Raw genomic sequence first — 18,630 nt, forward strand, 5'->3', positions numbered from 1 at the left:
GCCAGCATCCCTCCTCGCCCCCCGGACCCCTGCCTGGGCTCACTCACCCTGATGTGCACTCAGCTGCCTCTGCTCCTCTGATGGAGTGCCCATCCCAGTGGGGGTCAGTCCCCCGCTTGAAGCCCCACTTGGCCCCGTGGTGGGACTGGCTCTCACCACCCACCTCTAGGACAGCCGCAGAAGGAGGAGAGAGCACAGACCTGATGTGTCTAAGTCTGCCTGTGCCTCCTTTATGCCACCTCGACACCTGCTTCCTTCCCCCATTTGGGGTCACGGGGAGTCACTAGAGCAAATCCGTGCTCTGAGTCGTGCTACATGCAGACCACATGCACCCTAGCCTGCAACACAGATTCCAGCCCTTCCCTGTCCCGCTAACCCTCATCCTCGAGCTCAAGGCATTTTCGCTCGATATGGAACAAATCCCTTGTCTGGAACCTTCTAGAATGTGTATGCCCTCTTCCTTTGGACAGTGTCACAGGGCATGGCCCCACCTCGATGCCCTGCCATACCTGATTCCACGAGGCTGCGAGACTGAGGTCCAGAGATCCTCGGAAGCGTCCTCTGTGGAAGTGGTCCGTCACCTCCCCAGCGAGCGTGGCCAGGTGGCTGGAGGCTGCGTGGCAGGTGAGGCTGGCTCCCACTATGGCGAGCTGCAGCAGGGAAGAGAAAGGAGCCTCAGGGGGTGCCCGGGGAGGGGCCCACCGCAGCCCCTTATGCACTCAGGGTACAACATCAGTGTGGAAGCAGGAGCTGGACACTGATCTCACGCTATTTGTCATGCACACGACAGGGGAGACCACTCAACGGCTGGAATCAGCCAGGACATAAGCAGTTTCCCACTAAAAATAGGCTCATTTCCAGGTAAGGACTTCACTGTTCCTGCTTTTCTCACGGAAACGACGGGAGCGGCTACCTCCAGCCAGTTCCCTGGTTTGCGCCAGTAGTTGCGGACGCCCTTCTCGGCCACGCGGTAGAGTTGCAAGCAGACTCGAGTCAGGCTGAGCAGCAGGAAGGCCAGCTGGTGGGGGGGACACCAACAGAGCAGTGAAAACAGAAAAACCGACGGGACACGTGGTTTCCGAGCTCCGCGCTCCCGACTGCCTCCCCCGTCATCTTCTGAGTAGACCCCTGCGAGCTCATCTCAGCCCTGCGGAGCGCTGACGGTAAGCCTGCTCTTCCCAGGCACCTCGTCCCGCAGAACCGCCTGCCCGTCCCCGTGCCAGGTGCGAGGGACAGGGGTGAGCTCACCATGGGCCCCGCACACAAGTAGACCCTGGGCATGACCTGGCCCCAGAGAATGAGTTTTCTCATATTTGTGAAATATGTATATTATTGGCTCACGGAGCCTTCGAAGCTCCCGTATCAGGAAATTCTCGAAGCTCTATCTCCAACTAGAAGAGTTGTGCATTCCTGAGAGGACGCTCCGTAAGGGTCGGAGCTAAACCTGTCTGGGGGCAGGTCAGCCCTGCTGAGCTCCCACAGACCCTTCCAGTTACCACTTTGAAGCTATAAAAGCCTCCTTCAGGACACTGCTCTGTCCCTCTGGGGAGCAGTGCTGGCTCGGGCCAACGCTCACGTCAAACCAAAGAAAGACTGATGGCACTGAGTGCCGACTGTCCCGAGTGCCGGACTCTGCATCCCTGTGGGTCCAGGGGGAGGTGGGGAGCAGCCTGCAAGTGGAGCCCCGGGATCCACGTGCAGGGGAGGGGCGGGAGGACCCACCTCGGGAAGCGTGGGGCTGGACCACAGGGCCGAGTCACTGTGGAAGATAGCCAGCGACTCCACCAGCGGGGAGAGGGCCAGGCCCCCTGCGGGGAGCAGCTCGGCACGCAGGGACACGCTGGACAGGAGTTGAGTGGGAGGGTTATAGAGAGCGAAGTGCACCGACACGGTTCTGGTGCTGTGGTCGATCCACCCGCTGGCCCGGAGGCCGCTCAGGGCTGCGTGGGCTGCCGGCCTGCAAAGTGGTGCACGTCGGGGCAAGGCGTACATGGAGCCCCCAGCCCTGGCCTCGCGCCCCAAATCCCTAAGGCCAGCCAGGTTCCTGGGGCTGGACAGACGCACTTGTGTGCGTCCCCGCTCCTTGCCTGGGCCCCTGAGGCAGGGGCGTTCCAGAGGAGGGAGGCCCTCCATCTTTCAGGGGCACAACTAGGGGGAGAGGTGACCATCTCTCTCTGCAAGGCCTCTAGAATCTTTTATCTTTCCTACTGTGGCCTTACTTGGTGTTGGAAAGAAGCTACCTTTGACCTGTCTGTGTTTGGTAGCAATGAAAGAATCTCCCTCCTGTGTTGTTGGCATCACTCAGAGGCACTCGGCACCTGCCGCAGGGCCCCTGTCACCCTCACGTAGGTCATGCGCTGCCATGGCTGCTGGGGGGCCAGGCCACCAACCGGGGACCGTGGCTGCAACTAGCGGGCTCATGTGCACAACGCCAGACTGAGGCAGGGCTGCCCTCCTTCCCGGAGCCGTGTGAGGGCCCTGAGGCTCCATGAGCGTCCTGCTCAGCACAAAGCCAGCAAGGACAAGGGTCCATTAGGTTCCCTGACCTCCAGACTGCTGGTAAATTCTGGAGGAATGTTCCGCTTGTTCCTTCTTGCCCTCAGAGACTGAAGGCCTCCATTGGCATTGATCTTCTGACATGGCCTCCCCGCCCTGGGCCTCACTCCTGTCATTCTGCAGTGAGAACACACCTGCCCCTGCCCCTGCCCCTGCCCTGGGATGGACGTGCCGCTGGCATCCAGCCGCCACGCAGAGCCATGGGCGGACAGGCCTGGACGGAGCCCACCTCTGAATCCCACTGACCTTGTGCTGCCCAGGCTGAGCACCCAGGGCTCCCTCGCCCCACAGCCTCTGGAACCACTAGGGGCCACTCTTTGGATGGTGGGATCTGTCGCGGAGGGGGCGTCAGGGCCTCCGACTCTGGGGCCACGTGGAGGAGGAGAATCTTCAGTAAGCACTGAAGGCGGGCTGGGAAGCTGGAGGAGAAACCGCCAGTCGGAGGGAGAATCAGACACTCGCTTCAAAGTTGACCCCGTGGCCTGGAGTGTCCAAGGCTGGCCGCACACGGCCCCTGCTTTCTCAAAGCCCTCTCACTGTCCCTGGGTTCCAGCTGAGCCCGAAGGACCAGGGGTCCACCACGTGGAGACCAGTGCCTGAGCTATGCACCTGTCTGGGCTTGGACATCAGAAGGGCTCCGTAGCGGGAAGACGTGGGTGAGACGCCCGCCCTCAAGCAGCCCCTCCCAACCAGGAGAAGATACGAGAATCTTGGTTGGGAGTATTTTCAGTATTTTAGATAGAGATGTCCTGGTTTCCCACAGCATGCCAGGACCGGCAGAGGGCGTGGGAAGGGTTTGGCTGTCCCAGACCCCAGCCGCTGACGATTTCAAGTCACAGCCATGCTCCCAGAGAGGGTTCCAGCGGTCTGCAGCCTTCCTGCCCAATGTCTCCCAGACTTTTCTAACTCTTAACTGTATGTTACAGAGAACAAACTGGTGGTCGCCAGAGGGGAGGGGGCTGGGGGATGGGGGAAACGGGTGCTGGGGATTCAGAAGTGCACCTGTCGTGATGAGCACAGGGTGAGTATAGAATGGTTGCATCAGGGTATTATACACCTGAAACCCACATAACAGTATATTCACTCTACTTCAATAAAATAAATGCATAAATAAAGAGCGAGCCTTGGGAGAAAACACACACACACAAAGAAGTAACCAGGAGGAGAGCCGCTTACCTCGCATGCGCTGCCAGAAGGCTCTCTCAGCTGCTGGATCACCACAGTGCCCAGCAGGTAGCATTTCCCGCCAAGGGCTCCGGGCTGGAGGAAGAAGGAAAACGCAAGACTGCTGGACAGACCACGAAGCTGGAACGCGTGGTGTGCTGTGCTCTGGACAGCCCTCGCCCCCAGCCTAGATGTCAGGAGTTTCCCCCATTACAAACATTCCACAGGTTTAAAGAACTTTCTAAGGAAGACACAGCTTCTTCGTGGTCTTTGCACCAAATCTGAAGGGCCATTGTGTCTTTTTCTGGAGTGTGTCCGGCGTCATCCCATGCATAGAATACAATGAAAGTGGCATCAGAAACACAGCGGACCCTGAATAACACGGGTTTGCATGGCGCAGAGCCACTTACACGTGGACTTCTTTCGAGAAATACAGGACGGGACTGTAAATGTATTTTCTCTCCCTTGGGATTTTCTTAAAGACGTTTTCGAGTCTCTGGCGTGCTTTATTGTAAGAATACAGCATAGGAAACAGCTAACACACAAAATACGTGCTTGTCAACTGTGCTGTGGGGGAGGCTGGCGAACCACAGTTGGCTGTGGACAGCTCAGGTCTGGGGGAGTTGGAAGTGCTATGTGGAATTTCAACTGCTGGGGGGGGGCAACTCTAACCCCGTGCTCTTCAAGGGTCAACTGTATGGTGTTTAAGGAATGCAGGACAAAGTCATTTTATTTTTTTAAAACAAGGTAGAAAATGAAAGATAAGCATGGGATAGGGTTATTCTGTGAAAAGCATATTCATTGGTAGTTTTTCCTCAGAATTTGCGGAAAGCCTTGCCTCTTTCTGGAAGCTTCCTGGATGCTCCCCCCTGTCCCGGGGTGCCCTGTGTCCCCATGTCACAGCATTTTGTGTAGTGATCTAGCCTTCCATCCCCACGGGCCCACGAGCTCTTGTGGACCCGCTGTGCCCTGCGTCCAGCCCGGGCTGGCCCCTGCTGGTGTCCAGGGGTGTGCGTGTGGCTAAGGCGGGTGTGCTGGGCCGAGAAGCAAGGGGATGCAGTCCGTTGAGCCTCCAACTCTTGGTTTCGGCTCAGGTCATGATCTCCGCGTTGTGAGATGGAGCCCCACATGTCGGACTCTGTGCTCAGGGGGTGTCTGCCTGACAGTCTCCCTCTCCCCTCCCCCGCTCGTGCTCTCTCTAAAATAAATAAATACATCTTTTTTTATAAAAAGTGCGCACAGAGGTGCAGGTCAGTAGCTTGGCACTCTCGCCCCACTGTGATGCACTCTCCTGCCGTGACTCCGTGTGGGGAGCAGACGGAAGCCCACCTGAGCGCCCGGCGGGCCAGCTGCGGACGTGCCTCGCCCGTGCAGACCGTCCAGCAGCGTGGTCAGACTCCAGCCCCACCAGTCCCCCACACTCCGCAGGCCGCCGGAGGCGCTCCTGGTACCCCTGAGCACAAGAGCAGAAACAGAAAGTGATTTTTCCCTAACGTGAATTGGAAGTATCTGCAGGAATGAAGGAAAGCCACACATAGTAGGAGGTGCAGTGTGACTCTGGAGTGCACTGGGCTCTTCAGCGGGAGGCAGGGAGACGGCATCGCGATAAAGCCCCTGTTGCTTTGTCACCTGTGGACGGCCAGTGCAGAGCAAGCACAGGGAGGGGAGCAGAAGAGCGGGGAGCTGGGACCCTCAGGGACAGGCACCGTCCTCTCTGTACACTGCTGCCTGCCGGCACGACGTGACCCTTTCCCTCCCCGGCCAAAGGCCCAGATGAGCCTCCCCGGCCCGAGGCTTCAGCAGCAGGCACGGACCAAGCGCAGGACTGCACGGAGCTGCGAGTCCACGGATGTCGGTCTGGCTTCTCTCCAGCGAATTTGTATTACTCTTGTTGGGTATCTGGTTCACTTTCCAACAACGGACTGATCTAAGGGAGCCGTGCAATCATTTCACACGGACACAGTTGATCATTCTCGCTGGCTCAGACAATACCACGGAGCCACACACGCGGACCCGACCATCAGGAGCTCCAAGCTGCGCCGGAGGGAGAGGGAAAAGCTAAATTTCTTTAGAGAGGGCAAAATACTTCTCATCTACCCCTTTTAAAACCCTTCCTTCCATGTGCCTCGCAGAAAGGACCTGTAGGAAAGGCAAAGATGGTGTGCTCCTTACGTTCCCATGGCAGAGGCCAGCGGGCGTCCGGTGGCTTTTACAGCCAGGTCTCCCTCCATGAGAAGCGGAGACCGGGATGCCTCTCGGGGGAAGTCATATCGTGGGAAAGCAATGAGAAGTGAGGAGAAGATCTAAACTCCAGTCATCCAAGGACACAATTTTCATCGTCCTGCCTCATCCAGCCACCAAATCTAAACCCCCCCCCCCAACAAAGAGCACAGCAATGATGCGTTCTTCAAATGCCAGTGTGGTTTCATTAAACAGACGTGAGCGCAAGGTCGGGCCATCGCGGGGCTGGGGACCAGCCCTGAGCCGCTCCTGAGAGTCGGCCACCACCCGCTGCCCCGGCTCCGCACCCAGCGGCCACGGCTGTAGTGTGCAGCGGACTGTGGCAGGGGCACTAACACCATGGGAAGAGGCAGGCAGGTGCGACAGGTGGGTGCTGTCGCCCCCCAGAGCCCGTGTTACGCTTACCAGCACACCTCGCAGACTTTGTCCCAGCAAGGGATCGGGGGCATGTACTCTGTTGCTGATTGAGGCACATTTTAGAGACACTAGGCAGTGCTTTAAAACCTCACAGTCATGACAGAAACCGGACAACATAAAAGGGAAAGAAATCAAAGAGGAAGTGTCCTGATACGTCACTAGTGCATAGATTAATAGAGAGAAGCAAATGACCTCAGTCAACATTCGTATGTGCTATAAATATGTCCAGTCACGTCCGTGGCGTGTGGAAGTAAGTCGGCTGAGCTACCTTCCCTTATTGCTGCTATCTCCTTCTCCTACAGACTCACCCACGCATCACTTCTATCTTTCATTGGTTCGTCCATTTCCAGAGCCTAATCCAAGCAGGCCCTTTATACGGTGCTGGTTATCAGCTCTGCACACTGACTGAAACCGTGGTCGAACCACAATTTGGAGGGAATATTATCACTTCCTGACACTCGCTCCCCACTGGGACGACGTTAAAGAAACAAAGTCTCCAAGAAAGACCTGGATGTGGGGGCGCCTGGGTGGCTCAGTCGGCTCAGCATCCGACTCTTGGTTTTGGCTCAGGTCATGATCTCAGGGTTGTGAGATCGAGCCCCGTATCAGGCTCTGCGCTTGGCACAGAGTTTGCTTGTCCCTCTCCCTCTGCTCCTCCCCTACCTCCCAAGCTCTCTCTCTCTCAAATATATAAATAAAATCTTTAAGAAAAAAAAAGACCTGGATGTGACCAGAGACAGCCACCACATGCCCAGACTGTGCACAACTCCCCCCTCGTTCTCGACACACGCAGAGAGTAGAGAGTGAGCCAAACCATCCAAGAACGTTCTCACTCTGTGTTAATTAGAACTATTAAATAAAACAGGCCTACAGAGCTCTCAAAACATTGCAAAACTAAAGTCAGTAGTTATTTCCCATTTATGGCTCTTGGACAGAGTTACTATTTCATTTACTGGTGCTTTATTTGGTGGTTTATTTCTGTTTTACTTGGACTTTTGTGAAGACTTGATTGAGTCCAGAAAGACTTCAAAGAAAATTTGAATATAACGGAATCCAATATCATGATCATTTTTTGGGGTGAAGACTTAAGAAATCAAGCAGCCCCACTGCCTCACTTTGTGGATGGAATACTCAGCCCAGAGTCGAAGGACTTGCCCAAGTCACCTGCTAACCGAACGAAGTGGAACAAAGCCGCGTCCCTGAATTAGACTTGGTCCAACTGTGCTTTCGTTCTTCCTGGATACTGACAAACTCTAAACCCTAAGATGCTGTCAAAGTTTTAGGATCAGGTACTGGGGGAGGGTCGGGGCAGAAGGTCCCCCTGAATATCCCAATACACACCAGGACACATAGATATCTGCCTGGTGGCCAGTACACCAGAGGTAGTGGGATTTTGCATCGTAGTAGGAAATATGGGTCCATGCACACCCAGGAGGCCAGCATCTGAGCCATGAATCCAAGCCTATCGATGGCTCTGCACGGGAGACGTCACATAAATATTATCTCAGCTGCGGTATTTCTGATTTGAGTACCTATAGGCAACAAGTCGTATGAGAAATATGTCAAGTAGTGCTGACTTACGAAATATGAGATCAAAAATAAATGATCAAAGCCAGAAATAGCTCAGGTTTTCCTTTCCACTTCCAGAGAGGACGACCCACACGGTCACTTTGCTTTGTGCACAGCGCCCCCTGCTGGCACAAACTGTGCCTACATGGGAAGGGGGGGTTGGAGGGCTGAAAAGTTGGTCATTCATGGAAAGAACAGCTGTTTCTGCAAAAGGGGAGGCAGTTTCATTGCTGGAATGTTCACCTGTGAGCAGCTGCATCACTGTGTTCTGCAGAGAGCCCAGACTCTTGAACTCGGGCGTCCAGGTGTTACTTTACTAGTGGCTTCTAACCCTACATTTGCTCGCCCGTCATCTAGGTAGGTGTCAATTCAGCTCTCTCACGGGAGGTAAAAACAAATATGCCCTTAAGTAATAGATAAAATTAAATAGATTTGCCAGCCACCCACCTCTGTCCCCCAAAAAGCAATAAACATAAAGTACATTAAATTGAATTACTTAGTCAAGGGTAACACAGTCATAGAAAAAATGCAGGAATGTGGTTTAAAATATTCTTCAGAGGGGCGCCTGGGTGGCTCAGTTGGTTAAGCACCTGCCTTTGGCTCAGGTCATGATCCCAGGGTCCTGGGATCGAGCCCCGCACCGGGCTCCCTGCTCAGCGGGGATTCTGCTTCTCTTCTGCCTGCCGCTCCCCTTGCTTGTGCTTGCTCTCTCTCTCTCTCAGAATAATAAATAAAATCCTTAAAAAAATAAAGTAAAATAAAATATTCTCCAGAGAAAAAGGAAGTAGATCTTGGAACACCATATTTTACTTCTGCCTCCTAAACCGTAGTAAAGAATCAATATACATTTGTATCACGCACTTCAGAATTCAAAGCCAAACTTCTTTGAAAGAACTATCAGACTGAATATTTTTGGCAGGTGAAAACAAAGTCACTTGATAACAACTGTCAAAAAAAAAAAAAAAAAAAGAATGCCACACGAAGTATCCACCTTGATATAGTTCCTGTCCCAATTTCAGAAACGCTGACACATGGAGAAAGTTCTGGCATGACAAAATGCTGTCCCGTGGTTGCCTCTGGGTGTCAGTATTATTGAAATTTTTCGGCTTTCTATTTTTCAGTTCTTCCATGTTTACCTACAATGAACATCTACTACTTTTATTTATTTTTTAAGATTTTATTTATTTGAAAGAGAGCATGAGCACAAGCGGTGGCGGGGGGGGGCGGGGGGAGTTGGGGCAGAGGGAGAAGCAGACTCCCCGCTGATGTGGGACTCAATCCCAGGACGCTGAGATCATGACCTGAGCCGACTGAGCCCCCAGGCGCCCCAACATCCACCGCTTTTAAAAGTGGGAAGAGACAAATGAGCACTGGAGAAGTGGTAGAGAACTCGAAGGGAATTACTGCCGCTCGAAGTCATGTGCCATTTCTTGCAAACTGCGAGAGTCTTTGGTTGAGGAACTCAGCCTCCACAAAAAAGCAAACCCAATAACGTGTTTTAGCATCTTGGCGCCCAGACCTTAACATGCCTCAAAATATCGTTTCACTATTAACCAAAACAAGATGCCCTGAACATGCCCAAAGTCTGTAAAAAGAGGCTTCCTGTTAACAGTGGGGAAAATGCCCAAGTCAATTCGACCACTTTTTTCCATATTTCCTATATGGGACAGTGGCGAAACGCCTTCTCCGGGCTTCTGTTTTGCAGAAGTAAAACGTCCTGAGGGAGAAGACTAGATGGTCTGGAGAACTCCCTTCTTCTCCGACAGATTGTAATAGCAGACAGATACGTTTGGTTCAAAATAACAGAGTAAAGTAACCCTCGCCCCGAAACCCTGGTCCCTGGGTCCCCCCATGTCCCTGGGTCACCATGTGCTGGCCACAAACAGACCACTCCTGGTGCGGGGCCCTGGGTCTAGAAAAGGCAGACAAAACATCCTACCTTGTAAACTCCTTCTGGATGGCTTGACTGAGGGAGTGTTCATGCCGGGAGCACCTCCCACAAAGTATAAACATATGCAGAAGCAGCAAGAGCGAGTACATGCAACCATCTCTACGGAAACACAGTTTTAAATTAGCACCCACACCCACCGGCAAAACAGTTTTTGGAACCGGGCTTTTACATCCTTTTAAATGCCTGGGTGAATTTTTATATAAGGTGTAAGGGTGTGCTGAGGTTTGTTTTTTTCTGCACTTCTGACATCCAATTTCCCTGGCACCATTTTTAAAAAGGTTATCTTTCTCCAATGAGAGGGGCCTTGATGCCCTGTCAAAGAATCAGTTGAGCACATTTGTGCTGACCTATCGCCAATATTTGTGTCTTGGTTACCGTGGCTTGGCTTTGTAATGAGTCCTGAAGTCGGGCAGAGTCAGTCCTCCGGTTTTGTTCTTTTCCCAGAATTGTTTTGGTTATTTTTGTTCTTTTCCATATAAATTTTAGAATCAGCTTGTCAATACCTATAGAAAAGCTCATGGGACTTTGGTTGGGACCGAAACTATAGATAAGTTGGTAGGGATGGATACCGTAACACAAGTGTCCCAACACACGCGACGTGTCTCTCCATCTCTTTAGGTCTTCTTTGATTTCGTTCATGAGTGTCTTATGGTTTTCNNNTCCAATTCTGCATGTTTTCTTAGATTTATTTAGAATATTCGGGATTTTCTGCGTAGACGAATCATGTCCTCTTTCAAGAAGCTGTTGTATTTCTTCTTTTCAAACTTGTAAACACTGTGTTGCTTTGTCTCGCCTCCGGCACTGGCTGGGCCTTCCCATGTGAGGTTTAATCAGAGTTGGGGAAAGGCGAGCTCCTTGCCTTGATTCTGATTTTTAAAAAGCACACACAGTCTCACCACTAAGTGTGAGGTTAGGTGTACCGTTTTCACAGATACCCTTTATTAGTTTAGGGAAGTTCTCTTCTATTCCTCGTTTGCTGAGATGTTTTTCTTTCTGTGAATGGAGGCCAAAAATTTTGTCAAATGGTTTCTTCTCCATCTGTTGAGATGACCATACAGTTTTTCTTACTAGTCTGCTACTACCGTGGATTCCATTCACTCTTTCCTTCTTGAGTCTCTTTTACCCCATAGGCAGCACCTCCTGCCCTAGTTGGTCTCTGGGGCTTATTTGTCGAGAACGCTGGCTCTACTATTGTCCCCCTCTCTCTGTCCTGCTTCCTAGGGACATGGCGTGTGCTCTCTTGTCAATTGCATGTTGGCACAAAAACGTGGTCAGCTTAAGACCAGGCTGTTTGGGGTAGGTTATGTCCTAGGTGATGTGTTTTCCATCAGGAGACACATAATATCTGGTTCTTCCTCTCTCCCCTTTTCTTTTAAGATTTTATTTATTTATTTGAGGGGGGGAGGAGGGAGTGCACAAGCAGACCCTGGGATCATGACCTGAGCTGAAGGCAGACGCTTAACCCATCCAGCCACCCAGGTGCCCCCCTTTTCTTTTTAAGTAGGCTCTACCATGTCCAGGGTGCAGCCCAACGCAGGGCTTGAACTCACGACCCTGAGATCAAGATTGTACGCTCAACCAACTGAGCCCCCCAGGCGCCCCAATGTTTGGACTGTTTACCTGACAAGGGGCCCTGCACCACCTGCCTTGCACCTGGGTCTTCTCGGGATCGGCAGATGTGCTCCCTGCAGCAGGGGCGCTGGGGGTTGGTACCTGCATTGGTGACTGTGCGAGGGACTTCCCGGGTCCCCACGGGGGCACCAGCTTGCACTCACAGCAGCACCACGTGACCTCACGTCTTCGCCACAGCCCACCAGCTGGTGCACGTGGTCAAACTTCCAGACTTTCGTACTTTATCTGCCATCTCCATCACCAGTGCAAGTGCTATCCGTGCTCCTTTTCTCTCTGCACTGTCGGCTTCCTGAGCCCAGTTTTGTTCTAAAGAGGCTGTTGGTCTTCTTCACGTTTTTGGAACCTCTTTGTATTTTAAGACAAAGCCTTTGTCTGCTACAAATACTCTTCCTCGTCGTCACTGCTTTTTTACATTACCTATGGCACCATTCGTCACATGAGATTTTTCTTCTTCAAGTTTCGTGTCACCGTATTTGTCTTCTCGTTCCGTTTCTGGATTCTAAGTCACACGGAGGTTTTCCTCGCCCACAGGTCACACGTTTGCACACGTGTTCTTCCGGGCCCTGTATGGTTTTGTTCTCACATTGAGATCTTTATTCACGTGGAATGAAGCTGTGTACATCGTGACAAAAGTATTCAGTTGTCTGTTTTACACTTCCCTCGTGACCATTCAGTTATTCCTCATGAAAAACTCCATCTTTTCCCCAAAGAGCTGAGAGAGCTCCGTCACAGACTCCCGTGCTGTGGCGTTTGTATTCGGGTCCATGTCCAGAGTTCCGACCCAGTTCCACAGGGCTGTCTGCTGTTCGTGTGCACAGAGCCACACTCTTCAGCAGAGGCCCGTGACCTGCAGCCCCGTCTAGCAGAGTGAGCCCCCCACTTGCTCCCCCTCCTCGGCTCTTCCCGGCCAGCGCTCTGCGTCCGTTCTTCCAAAGGGACTTTGTAACTGACCAGATCCAGGAAAGAAGGAGAAGCGGAAGGAAAAAAAGAAATGTCTAGTGACCTTTGATGGGGACTGTGTTGAAGTCAGACATGGATTTAGACAGGGCTGGAGAAGACGTGATGTTTGACATTTGTGCTTTTCAGGACCGCTCACGCTTTCCCTGCGAAGTTTTGTGCATTTCCTCTCACAGGGATGCATGTGTGTGTTTGTGGAATTTTATTCCTTGGCCACATTAAAGAGCCTTTTATCAAATTCTCTACTGGCTTTCACTATGCATATGAAAGACATTGGGTTTTGCATTTTACTGTCATAACCTGTTACTTTACTCAGTTCCCTGTCTGCTTTTCTTGTTTTCATTTTTGTGGGATTTTCCTCCAGACCTGCTGTCTCTAACTGCTATCTCTGGACCCACTGTCCCCTTGGTGTCCCCTCTCCTGTGGCGGGGCCCCCACCTGCACGCCCTGATCCCAGGGGCTGCAGGAGCAGAGCAAGGCCCAGCCGGCTGCCACCCACCTCAGGGCGACCCGTGTCCGGGTCTCTCTTCTCATCTTCTCCCTGATGACGCTGAGCTGGGCTGCGGATGGTGGACGTGCTCGGCGCAGGCGGCGTGCTTGCTGTCGGGCGGCCAACATCTGTGGGACGACAGTGCTGTGAGCTGGGGGCCGTGGATGAGGGCGGAGAGCCCTGGCACTCCTGCCAAGCCCAGGGAGCAGCAGTGCTATCTGAGCCTCCTGGGGCTGGGGATAGGGACACTTCGTGCGGGTCACCAAAAGCAGGCCGGTGGGCAGTGGTCCATTCACAAACCCCACTCCTGTCCCAGGCCAGCTCTGTGGGCGTCTCACTGCACAGGAGAGCCGGTTCTGTCGGATGACAGGCCTGGGTCAGGTGCTTGGGATGCCTAAGGAATCAGAGACCCCTTGTCCTGGGAGGTCACAGATGTGGAACCCAGGGCTAGGTTGCTCCTCCCTTGTAGCTGGTGTGCCATCCTGAGTCCCACGGGGGACAAGACACCAGGCTGGACGCCTCGGGACCGTGGGCACTCAGGCATCCTGGGTTCAAGGGGTCAGCGGCCATACCCTCGGTTCCACCTGGCTTAGAGACGTGCTGCTGTCTGGAGGTCAGGCGCCAGCCTGACAGGGCTGCATCTTGAGAGACCTCGAAGTTTTCTAAAATCATGGCCAAGTATTCTATTTCTCATTTGCTTCAATAATTTAAAATAAGCTCATGTTCTCGATGCTCTGATTTCTTTGGGATGGGCTAGAGGGAAGGAAATGGATCCTCTCTGTTCACCCATCGCATCCACGCACACAACGATGCACAAGAAATTAAATCACACCCCAAAATGCAATTGGATTTGAATCCACAGAGCATGTGCTGATTGGCCCGATGGGGCTGGAATGGGGCCTGGACGGTGACCTCACCTCCTCCGTCTGGCTTGCACGGAGGGGCACACGGGATCTCGCACGCTCCTCCAGTTCAGAGTCTAGGTCCTTGGTGGCCGTGCGTAGAGACTCAGTGAAGAAGTGCGGGTCGTTCCTCCTTCTCCAGGCAAAGCCCAAGGCCACGAGGCCCACCTGGAAGGAGAGAGTGGACGATGTGTGCGCTGTTGCTGCCCCACGTCCCTGCTTCCCCGTCACAATCCTACACAAGCTGGTGTCACCTGCCTGGGATTCCCGGGACCCCGTTCCCCAGGCCAGAGCCTCTGCTCCCTAAGGCTCCGCATCCTTGAGTGAAAATTGGGGTTCAAGAGGTGCCCCCCCCATCCTGGGATGTGTCCGTGGGCAGCACGGCACAGGCCTGGCTCCCAGGTTCTCCTCACACTCAGTCAAAATATGAAGAAACGTAATAACGCGCTAGGAACGTGGAGCCCTCCCCCCACGCCCAGGCCCCCCTGACGCAGAGTGACTCCCGCTGGAGGCCCGCTCACCAGAAGTGGCTGCGTGACGAAGACACAGCACAGCACGGAGAGCGTCAGCAGGTGCAGCCAGCGCACACACTGCGTCGGGTTGAACCTGTCCCCCAGGAGAGAGCAGCCATCAGCGCCCGCCTGCCTGTGCACAGGGACGCTGCACCCGAAGGCCCGCGTCTTCGGGACGGCGTGACTACGGGCGGCAAGCGGAGGTGCGGCTGCAGCAGGGAGGAGGGCGTGCGGCTGGCGCCCTGCCGTTCTGCCCGACGGGGGGCGGACGGGGGAGTTCTATCTGTCGGGAGGGACGTCAACTTCGTGAAGCTGCTAGGCGTGGAAGAGAAAGGAAAAGCCAACAGGGGAACACGGAGAGCATGGCGGGGATGGGGGCGGGGATGGGGGACTTGATAAAAATAACAATAAAGTTTGCTTCTGCAGAGCACTGAGCGGGTGCCAGGCGGTGAGCATGGAGGATTTCACTGGTTCCTCCTAAAACCCTGTGAATTTTCCCATTTCACAGCTGAGCAAACCGAGTCACAGAGAAGTTTTTTTTTTTTGTTTGGTTTTCAAAAGCAACTTGCTGGCCATCGGCCATCATCCTGTGAGTCAATTCATGCATTTGAAGAAAGGGAGGAGTGGGGGTGCTAGCGGGGAAGAGGGAAACATCCTGGTTTTCCGGCTACTCCTCCTGGGCCCATGGGAGCCACGCGGAACTGCCCTGGGGACGCCGGGGGCCGGAGCTGCCCGGGAACCGGGTGGAGAGGCCACAGTGTGGATGGGCAGAATTATAATCATTGTACCAGCACGTCTGGCCCAGAGCCCAGCTTCTCAGGAGCTCCGCAGCCGGGTTCCCTCCTTCCCGAGCGAGGGTCCTGCAGCCTCTTGTCCACCAGGACTCCATCCAGGCTGGGCTGCCGTCCCAGAGCTGGCCGGGCCCAGCAGCCCTTTGGGGTTTGTACACGATTTCCTCACCCCCAGGGCCGTGGGAGGGAGAAATGAGGACCAAAATAGCAATAGCATATCTGGTCCCACATGTTGCGTTCCCAGAAACGCAGGAAGTTTTTTCTAAGTGCTAGATTCCCATCCAAAGACCCGGGGACATCTGAAAACTGTGACTGCTCACCTGTATCCCAGAAACGCCGTCCCTAAGCCACAGGCCATGGAGACCATCCCGCAAATGGCCCACACCACGGAGCCTGACCAAGGCGGCAGTGCCCGCGGCCACCGGAGTGCAGCAAGTCCTCCAAACCCGCTGTTGGGGGCTAAGGGAGAGCAGGAAGAGGTCCATGTAACAGACCTCATCATTTCCATCTGCCCGAGTGCAGTCGCTAATTCTGTCAGCGGTACTGGGCCGTGGGTGTGCAGGCATTGGGGTGAACAGTATTCTGGTCCATGAGGGGGTTTCTAGAGAGATGAACACATAAATGGCTGGAGAGAGTAAAGCTGGTTGCTTGCCCAGTGTGGGTGGGCCTCATCCAATCAGGTGAAGGCTGGTATAGAACGAAAAGCCAACCCTCCAGAGCAAGAAAGAATTCCTCCTGCCTGACGGCCTTTGAGCAGGACAGCTGCCTTTTCCTGTCTTTGGACTTGAACTGAAACACTGGCACTCCTGGGTCTCCAGCTTGTGGACTGCAGGGTCATCAGACCTTCCGGCCTGCGTGAGCGCACGAGCCTGTTCCTTGTATATATACACACGCCCCTGCACACACCCCGTGCACAGTGTTATAGATCTGCATTTCCGTGCACGGCGGCTGGGTCGACACGGCAGCTACACGGCTGCCTGCAGCAACCACCATCTTCAGCCTGGATGAAAAGGACCCTCACTTTCTCATGTTCTCAGGGCAGAGTGCTTTTTACACTCAGCATTCTCCATCAGAATGATGCCACAGTCGGGGCCACAGTTTAGAGTTTTCACTGGGCATGTGAAAGAGGACGGGGAGGAGCGGGGAGGAAGGAGATGGGTGGAGAGGAGTGGGGGGACACGGGGAGGGGAAGGAGGAGGGACGAGTGGGTAGGAGAGGGAGGGGTGGAGAGGGGCAGGAGGACCAGGAGAAGAGCAGAGAGGAGCAGGGGGAGGGGGAGGAGAGCACAGCCCCACAGAGGAGGAGGACAACGTAGGCAGCAGCCGCCTCTCACGGGCTCTGTTGGGTAAGTTCTCTGGAGTCAAGCACATAATCAGAGGGTCCCCCCACATTTCCTGTCTCCAAGAGGAGGCCATGGAGCCCCGCTTTTGAAGGTGACTGCTCCAACAGGAAGACCCCGCCAGGGCCCGTCTAGAGGCAGAGGCGGTCAGCTAATATGGACTCAGGACCACCCTCCGGGGAGGAGGCACTGGGCAAGGGAAGGACACTCGTGCGTGTACAATGAGGACACCTGAGCTCAGGTGTTGTCCTTGCTCGAGGACCTTGCCCTGTGTGCAGTCGGTGGGGCGTGAGCCTTTGTGCTCCTCCACCCCATCCTGGCCAGGTGCGTGTGCCGGGCTGTGGGACGTGTGTTCCCTCCACCTTCCACTGGCACCAGCACGGCAGGCCGCTGGCCCCGGGCCCCATCTGTGCACAGAAACCGGGTATTTTATACCCCACACCCTAGCGCGTAGGGTGCTGTGTGCGTCAGCCCAGCCAGACCCGGCTGCCTCCTGCTGCTGGTATCACCTTGCCAACTGTGGTCCACGGAGCAGTGTCCACAGGCAGCGCCAGAACCGGGTGAACTGGGAAACACGCTGCTCACGCAACCCACGGCCCCGGTCCCCGCAACCATATGCATCCGCCCAGCCAGACCCCTGACGGCCCCGTTGGACAACACTGACTGGCTGCTTGGTCACCTGCTGGGGGCCCCGTCCCCACTGGCTCTCCACTGAGCTACCGCTTCTCCTGAAGCTGTCACTAGTCACTCTACTCCACAGCAAGTGAAAAGTCTATTCCTGACTTTTTAAAAGACGTGAGCAACCCATGTAAGTATACAGCAGAAATGGCCAGCACTTTGGAACAAAATTCTTGGCTGTTTCGGATGGGCCTGATGTCCATGTGACCAGAGCACCCAGTCTTATCGGACCCAGCTCCCGCCGCGCGACCCCTGCGTCTCCCAGGGGCCCAGGACGCAAGAAGGGACCTGGCATTGCACCCCCAGCCCCGATGTCACCTTGCACACAGAGAGCGCCGCAGGTCCCCTTCTCCCTTGGAGGCTGCTGGCCAGGGTCAGCTCCGCGGGCCTCCTGTTCTGGGGACGGACAGCCCACACGCCCGCTCTCTGCTGCCCTCCTGCAGGCCCTGGCATGCCCCGAGAGACCGTAAGCCTGGAAGAGACGACGTCGGGATGAGGTTAACACCTCGGCGCCCACAGTCTCTGTGCCAGACTGTGTCGTCTGCAGCGGGGCTTGCAAGCGTTCTCAGGAGCTGGCTGGGGGAGGTTCTGCGGAGGAGGCGCGGGCAGCCCTGGGAGCAGCTCGTTCACATCTACAGAGGGTGGTGGGGCGCCCGCGGGTGCAATGACAGGGTGGCTGCCGTCAACGGCGATGCCACCTGCCCTCTGGGAGGCCAATCAGGACCTCCCAGAGCAGGGGTCGGGCGAGGCTCACCGTGGAAGGGCAGAGAGGCAGCCCCACGCAGGGGAGCAGAGGGGACCGAGGCCTGGACACGGGCCGGGGGCAGAGCGCCCACGCAGGACGGAGCTCTCAGCAGGGAGGTGGAGATGCGAAAGCACAAGGAACCACACGTGCCCCAAACGTGTGCACTGACCAGCATCACGTGCTAACAGCACAGCCACGAAGACCCCCAGAGGAAGGCTGATGCGATGCTGTGACTGAACTGCTTAGAAACTGCCTTTCAACATGCCCTGGGTCCCAGGTCGGACCTGCTTGTCTGGACTTGTCCCGTGTCCCCTCATGGGGCACAGGAGTGGCCGAGCCCACACAGGCCTCTGCTTCACAGAGTCTCACCTCCTGGACCTGCCAACCCGCAAGCCTCCACAATGTCTCTGCGGGTCCACATGTGGCTTTCCCAATTCTGACCCACACCCCTTCTCGTGGGGCCTCCCCTGGGACTCCTGACAGCGGGTCTCAAGCTCCCTGGGGAGCGGCCCCCTCTCTCTGCAGGACCCGCCCTGCTCGTGTCTGGGCCACGGCCGAGGGAGACACCGAAACATAGTTGTATTTACCTCGTGCATTTTCTGGGCGTCTGCCGTCCTTCCACGGGAGTGAGGGCCTGATTTGAAAGGAGTCCAATTTATGACGTTAAAGCAGGGATTTAGGGTTCT

At 54.9% G+C, this 18,630-nt stretch overlaps 1 protein-coding gene across 1 annotated transcript in view; it reads right to left on the minus strand.

Moving 5' to 3' along the window:
- PKD1L1 (polycystin 1 like 1, transient receptor potential channel interacting) overlaps positions 1–18,630 on the minus strand; it is a 106,031-nt gene that overhangs the window by 25,170 nt on the left and 62,231 nt on the right. Inside the window, exons 35-47 of the mRNA XM_040644575.1 lie at positions 17,761–17,904; positions 17,518–17,671; positions 15,503–15,641; positions 14,401–14,485; positions 13,895–14,047; positions 12,987–13,105; positions 9,887–9,997; positions 5,050–5,173; positions 3,733–3,816; positions 2,803–2,975; positions 1,723–1,957; positions 914–1,018; positions 510–650 (exon numbers count right to left, since the gene is read on the minus strand). Coding sequence (XP_040500509.1) covers positions 510–650; positions 914–1,018; positions 1,723–1,957; positions 2,803–2,975; positions 3,733–3,816; positions 5,050–5,173; positions 9,887–9,997; positions 12,987–13,105; positions 13,895–14,047; positions 14,401–14,485; positions 15,503–15,641; positions 17,518–17,671; positions 17,761–17,904 — 1,767 coding nt within the window. The remainder of the gene's footprint in view (positions 1–509; positions 651–913; positions 1,019–1,722; positions 1,958–2,802; positions 2,976–3,732; positions 3,817–5,049; positions 5,174–9,886; positions 9,998–12,986; positions 13,106–13,894; positions 14,048–14,400; positions 14,486–15,502; positions 15,642–17,517; positions 17,672–17,760; positions 17,905–18,630) is intronic.

This window comes from Ursus maritimus, unplaced genomic scaffold (assembly GCF_017311325.1).
Source record: "Ursus maritimus isolate PB19 unplaced genomic scaffold, ASM1731132v1 scaffold_3, whole genome shotgun sequence".
In the NCBI taxonomy this organism is placed as follows: Eukaryota; Metazoa; Chordata; class Mammalia; order Carnivora; family Ursidae; genus Ursus; species Ursus maritimus.